We start from the raw sequence: 7,181 nt of genomic DNA on the forward strand, positions 1-7,181 counted from the left end.
CCTCTAATAACAAAAGTCCGATGTGAATCCAGCCAAGTGACAGTTTCTTCCTGGGATGGAACGGAGCGGGCCGAGCCCGATTACTTCATGCGAAGGCTTGCGGGGCTGTTTCTTGTTTGCTTGTCGTCTGCTCAGGTTTTAGCGAAACTGTCTGGATAACCAACACAAAACAGTTTCTCTGATGTATGTTCAGTTTACAGAGGGCTTTAGGAGTGCAGCAGGAAGAAAAAGTGAGAGCACATGCATTTTTCGTTTGCCTTTACATGGTCCTTCTGCCGAGAAGGAAGAAGGACAGGACCGTGTAACTCCCTGACATCATGGGAGGCCTTCCAGGCATTCACTGGGCTTTGGTGAATGCCTCGAAAGAACAAACAGTTAATATTTAAGATGATGTTATGCCATTAATGGTGGTGCCGTAATTTGATTGCAATGAGGGTGTAACTGGACCAAGGCTAGATGAGGAAAACAAGATCCTGCCAGGCCACAAGTGGTCACCCCTTGTGCCCAGCACACAACTCCACGTCCCAGCTGCTGGCCCCCAGGAGCTTCTGCTCTGTCCATGCCAGCCTAATAGCCACAGAGAAACTGCCCCTCCACTTCATTTCTCCAGAAAAATCTCCTTAAATCCGGCTGGTTATCCAGGAGTAAAGATGACAGAGTTTATTTTTCTTTGCACAGGAAAAACTGAAGGATATTTGACAAGACCCTAGTTGGTGAGATATGGTAGGAAGCCACGTTAAAGCTAAAAGTACGAGTTGGAAATGTCCGGACCTTGGACATGATGCTATCTGATTCAAAGTGAGAACTCGAGCTTTGTCAAACCTAACCATAACGGCCCAAGCGATGAGCTATCTACTGCTACTCCTGGCAACCTAGTGGGGGTTATGTCCTAGAAGCTCCTTCAGAGATTCATATCAAATTTTCCCTTTCGTCATACTACCCCTCATTAAACCTCCTTGCATTCATCTATGCCTCCCCCTCCCTGACAATTTTCTCTTCCTCCAGCTACATTAGGATATTATGTCTTCAACATGCTAAAACGGTCTCTTCGCTCTCCTCACTGGCTCACCCCACCATCCTACTCTACACATTCGTCACCCTTCTGCCAAGTCTTCCCCCTCCAACCAACCACGCAGGCCAGGCAAGAGCATCCCCACATTACTACCAATGCTTTGGGTACCATTTTTTTCTTAAGTGACTTTTTTCCACGGGTAAAATAAATTAGTTGTTTGTTAAAACCCATGATCTGGAGAACAAGTAGAAGCAGTCCCTTTTGGGTTTGGAAGTTCTTCTGACCTGACATCCCTAACTAACATGAAAACAAAGATCTGTATCAAACCCATGGTAAGGAGCTGCCTGAAATTCAAAAAAAAAAAAAAAAAAGCAAGGAAATTTTGTTTTAAAGGAAATTTCCAAAAGGTAGTGCTCTGAAAGGGGTTAAGCCTACAGTTAGCATTTGGCCGCTCTGTGCTGCAAGGGCCAGAGGGATGTTCTGTACAGAAATTGTAAAACTGCTTATTTTTTCCTTTGGAGATGCTTTGTTTCCCAAAGACATTCTGGCTCCGGCTCCGATCTGGCATTCCAGATTGACGCTTGTTGAACCGACAAAGATACTGGGAAGCAACGCAAGATCAGGCTTCTTCTGGCTTATTGCATACTTGTTTGTAATTTCCTTTCTTCTCCAGCCTTGGAGCTTATCTTCCCTTACCGTGGGATGGGGATCTCCAACTGGAGCTCTGTTAGGGGAGTTTGACAGACAAAGAGCGGGCATTTGGTCGGGTTGTGGTGTTTATCGGCTGTATTAGGATGCCATAGCAATAAAGGGTATGAACAGACGACAGACGGATGATGCTCCAGGATCAGCAAACAGAACAGCTGCGTGGTACCCCTCACGCTGCCTTCCACGAAATGTGTTATCTTGGGAAACGACTGTAAGATTTTATCAGCTTTCAATCTGGTTGATTCTGTGCTAAAACGGAATACCCGTCAGTGGGTATCAGTGTAACGGACAGCAGCTCTGGAAAATATTCCCATCCAGGATCCTTCTGCTGTTCATTCGGTGTAAGGTCTGCCTCAGCCCTTTAGGGCACCGTGCCCTTCCCACCCAAGGGGGACCACCCCTGTCCACCAGACGAGCCACGGCAACGCTTCGGGATTTCCACGTGGGTTCCCACGGGGCCGGCGGGGAGCCAAGCGTCGGGTCCCCGCTGCTGCGTGGCCGCCAGCCAGGGTTAGGCAAACAGCGGGCAGAGAAATAAATCCCCCGCTCCCAGGTCGCAACCTTGTGGAGCAGGCATGAGCCTGGGGCTGGGAGGGAATTTAAGGGTCCGGCTGGAAGGGCACAGGGGTCTTAAATATATAGGGGGGGGGAATAAGTATGTATAGGGGGGTGAATAAATATATAGGAGGGGTACAAGCATGTATATGGGGGGAATAACTATGTATTTTGGGGGAATAAATATATATATGGGGGAATAAATATATATGGGGGAATATATATATAACTGGGGGAATAAATATACATATGGGGGAATATATATATAACTGGGGGAATAAATGTATATATGGGGGGATAAATATATATATGGGGGAATAAATATATATATGGGGGAATAAAAATATATATGGGGGAATAAAAATATATATGGGGGAATGTATATATGAGGGAATTAATATATATATGGGGGAATAAATGTATATACGGAGGAATAAATATATATATGGAGGAACATGTGTATGGGGGAATAAATATATAAATATGGGGGGAATAAACGTATATATGGGGGAATATATATAAGGGAAGAATAAATATATAAATACGGGGGGAATAAATGTATATATGGGGAATGAATACAAATATGGGGGTATGAATATCTATATGGGGGAATATTTATACGGGGGGAATAAATACATATATGGGGGAATAAATATGTATATGGGGGGAAGAAACATCTATATGGGGGGCACGAATACATATATGGGGGAACGGATCTGTATACGGGGGAAGACCCCCGTGGCGACCAGGGGTCTCAGCCGGATAAATCTACACATGGGCGGAGCGAACCGATCCGCGGGGGAAGAAATCCCACGGTGAGGGGACCGAAGTCCGTGCAGCCCCCCCCGCGCAGGGCGCAACGAGCCCGAGCCGGGCCAACCCCGCACCCCGCGCCCGGCCCCGGCCCCGCTCCGCCGCCCCTCGCCCCCCGGCGCCGCGCCTCGGGGGCAGCGCCCGGCGGGGAGCGCCCGGGCCCCGCCCCCCCTTCCCGATTGGCGGCGGCGCCCCGGGGGGGCGGGTCCGTCCCGCCCCCTCTCCCCGCCGATTGGCGGCGGCGCAGCGAGGGGCGGGGCGCGGCGGCGCGGGGCCATGCGGTGCCCGGGGCGGCGGCGGCGGGGGCGCGTTCCTGCGGGGCGCGCGGCCATGGGCGAGGGGTGGCTGGCGGCGGAGTGCGGCCCGCAGGGCAACCGCTCGTCGGGGCGGCAGGAGGCCGGCGGCGGGGCCGTGTCGCAGCAGTGGGCGGTGGGCATGAGCCTGCTGATGGCGCTGCTGGTGCTGCTGACGGTGGCGGGCAACGTGCTGGTGATGGCGGCCATCGGGCGCACGCAGCGGCTGCAGACGCTGACCAACCTGTTCGTGGCGTCGCTGGCCTGCGCCGACCTGGTGATGGGGCTGCTGGTGGTGCCCTTCGGGGCCACGCTGGTGGTGCGGGGCTCGTGGCTCTGGGGGTCGTTCCTCTGCGAGTGCTGGACCTCGCTGGACGTGCTGTGCGTGACGGCCAGCATCGAGACGCTGTGCGTCATCGCCATCGACCGCTACCTGGCCGTCACCTCGCCGTTCCGCTACCAGAGCCTGATGACCAGGGCGAGGGCCAAGGGCATCATCTGCACCGTCTGGGCCATCTCCGCCCTGGTCTCCTTCCTGCCCATCATGATGCACTGGTGGCGGGACGAGGACCCGCGGGCGCTGGAGTGCTACCAGGACCCGGGCTGCTGCGACTTCGTCACCAACAGGGCGTACGCCATCGCCTCGTCCGTCGTCTCCTTCTACATCCCCCTCCTCGTCATGATCTTCGTGTACCTGCGCGTGTACAGGGAGGCCAAGGAGCAGATCCGCAAGATCGACCGCTGCGAGGGGCGCTTCTACGGCGGCCAGGAGCAGCCGCCGGCGACCCCGCTCGCCCACCACCAGCCCGTCCTGGGCAACGGGCGGGCCAGCAAGCGGAAGACCTCCCGCATCATGGCCATGAAGGAGCAGAAAGCCCTGAAGACTCTGGGCATCATCATGGGAGTGTTCACCCTCTGCTGGCTCCCTTTCTTCCTGGTGAACATCGTCAACGCCTTCGACAGGGACCTGGTGCCGGACTGGCTCTTCGTCTTCTTCAACTGGCTGGGCTACGCCAACTCCGCGTTCAACCCCATCATCTACTGCCGCAGCCCGGACTTTCGCAAGGCCTTCAAGAGGCTGCTCTGCTGCCCCCGCAAAGCGGACCGGCGGCTGCACGCCAGCGGCGGCCAGCTGGCCCCGCTCCCCGGGGGCTTCATCAGCACCCTGGGCTCCCCCGAGCACAGCCAGGGGGGCACCTGGACCGACTGCAACGGGGGCACGCGGGGCGGCAGCGAGTCCAGCCTGGAGGAGAGAAATAGCAAAACGTCCCGCTCGGAGTCCAAGGTATAGGGAGGGGGAGGCGGGCAGGGGGCGCGGGGCTCGCCGTGGCCAGGGGAAGAGTGGGGCAGGAGCCCGGTGGGGACGCTGACCCTGGGGACGCTGACGGTGGGGACACTGACGCCAGCCCAAGCTGCGCTCTGCCTTGGCGGGGAGAGAGAGCCCGTGTTTACTTACGAATAAAAGCAGGTGAATTGCGTACGACATACCTCATCTGAAGCTAAAAGCAAGCAAGAAGCTCGCTGGCCGGAGAACAGAAAATAAAAACAGCCAGTCCCAAAGATAACCAGATTATATTTAGTGCTGAAAGAGACTTAGATGCGGCCGGGCTGGAGAAACGCTCTCGGGAGCCCGTCCCGTGGGCGAGCCTCCCCGCACGGCGCCGGCAGCCGGAGCCCGGGCTGGAGCAGCGGGAGGTTGGCCGCTGGCAGGCGATGCAGCCAGGTGGGCGCAGGTCCCCCCTGTGCCAGGGGCGAGCAGGTGCCCCCAGTTTTATTGCCGAGCCCTTCGGGACCGGTCCCACGCAGAAGTGGCCGAGGTCTGCCCGCGGGGCCACACCGACCTGCCGGCCAGCCCCGCTAGCCGCGGGGAGGCTGCGCTCCCCTGCTCTGCTAGCTGGGACGACGACAGAATTAAGAACGGGGAGCACAGGTCTGTTGGGAAAGGGAAAAAAAAATAAAACAACCCCAAACTCTTCTGCTTTTTTTTTTTTTTTGCCCCCTCTCTCTTTATCAGCAACCAGCGAGTTGTTGTGCTTATTTCTTTGGCCAGACAATAGCAGTCAGGCTGGGAAACTTCTACCTCAAACTGTGCATATTGTACAGGGGAATAAACGGGCCGTGTTTATATTAAACAGCGTATTTACCTACCACTAGTAGTATTTTATGGAAAAGGGGGCTGGGGGGGGGGGAGAGGTTAATGAGCCTTCTGCAGCTGGTTCGTTGTAATTACAGATGGACAGGGAAAAAAAAAAAGTCCTGGCAGCAACAAAAATTTACTGCACAATTTTGGAAAATGGCAACAAAGCTGGTTTTTTTGCACAGTATTAAGAATTGTAAAGTTTTTTTCGAAGATGTTCCTTGCACACACATACACACATGCAAATTGAAAATGAAACGGAGGTTTAAATAACACCAAACCTGAAACTGATTTCTGTTTTGGTCTGATCTGTTATAGTTTTATCGAGAGAGTGACTTTTTATATTATTTTATGAAGGTACTGTACATAGATCCGTATTATAAATTAAGATCTCTTAAGGGACTTTTATTATTTTTATTTCCAAGTGCCCACGTGAACCTGCTGTTATTTTAGCACTTGTGTGACATTTCCATTTTCCTCTGTGTGTGTGTTTTATAACCTATTTATACTCTGGTGCAATTTACTACTGTGTAAGTAATTGGTGTATGTGCAATAAATACCATTGCAGCACAAGCAAGCGTGTCTGTATAGGTTTTGAAACAATACCTACCTATAATGGGAAGACCAGCATTTGTTTTTCTCCAAAGACGGCTCGGGTTACCGATACAACTCTATCTAATGGCTTTTCCTGACACAGGACTGTAAAAAACGTGTTTGAAACCCAATAAGGTTGCATTCCTGTTGCGCCGAGGTCTGCCCACTTCCCTTAAAATTAATGGCTAAGCGACAAGGTGTTTCCAGGCTGATAATGCACGCGCTCCTTCGCTGCAACCGCGCCGTTCGGGGTCGTGCTCACCTTTTTGCTGGGGTACGAGCCTGGGGGTCGGGGGGCCAGAATAGTTAAGACTACAGCAGATGCTTACTTTGAAAGTTAAACGGGGCCTTGAGTGGGGAGGGGTCTCGTGGTGCTCGTGCTGTGACCGCTGGAGTAGGGCTGAGCTTTGGGTCCCTGGTGCGGGAGGTTGCCTGCCCCTACTGCTTTGTGAAGGCGCGCCGTGCCCTCGTGGGTCCGTAACGTTTTCATGACTGCAATGAATACTCGGCAGATAGAGCAACCAAAAGGCAGTGTAAAACACCTCCTAATGTCAGCGCAGAATGAAAGTGAGCCATTTTTAGCTTTATTACGCTCAGAAGCGCAGTTAAATCACAAGTCGGCTCCCAGGAAGAGTGCTTCCCAAGGTGAGATCTGTAGGGCAGAGAGAGAGGTTGATTTGGTAACCATTTTTTTTAAAGGGATTTGTCTTTAGCAACTTCTAATAATGTATTTCAAGGAAAAAAAAAGATAAGTTGTGCTATTTATGCAAGGACAAAATAAAGGAACTGGGGAGGTAAATAATCCTTTCGAGTTGAATTAGCTGGGCTTCGGCTGCGAGCTGCGGGCAGGAGTTTCTCCTGTGGCAGCAGTGAGGTGGGCTCCTTGAAATGCCACCGCGATGGCAGGTCGGGTGCTAAGCGAAGCGTGCTCTGCCACCGCAGGGTTTGTTGGCTTTGGACCCCACGGGCCTGCTTTTGTCTGCGATTCCAGCAAAGTCACCGGGGCTCCACGTGCAGGGACCGCGGCACCTGATGCTGGTGACAGCGGGGAGGCGGCGGCTGCGTGCAT

General features: G+C 53.2%; 1 protein-coding gene across 1 annotated transcript; it reads left to right on the plus strand.

Moving 5' to 3' along the window:
* Positions 1–3,359: 3,359 nt before the first annotated feature.
* Positions 3,360–6,091, plus strand: ADRB1 (adrenoceptor beta 1). Its single transcript, XM_080597219.1, has one exon. It carries the CDS (start codon positions 3,365–3,367, stop codon positions 4,670–4,672), a length of 1,308 nt encoding a protein of 435 aa, XP_080453345.1. The 5' UTR covers positions 3,360–3,364; the 3' UTR covers positions 4,673–6,091.
* Positions 6,092–7,181: the final 1,090 nt, after the last annotated feature.

This window comes from Anser brachyrhynchus (assembly GCF_964034855.1).
Source record: "Anser brachyrhynchus genome assembly, chromosome: 6".
NCBI lineage: Eukaryota > Metazoa > Chordata > Aves > Anseriformes > Anatidae > Anser > Anser brachyrhynchus.

Coding starts and splice junctions, on each gene's coding strand:
- ADRB1 (XM_080597219.1), top strand. CDS start 3,365: ATGCGGTGCCCGGGGCGGCGGCGGCGGGGGCGCGTTCCTGCGGGGCGC.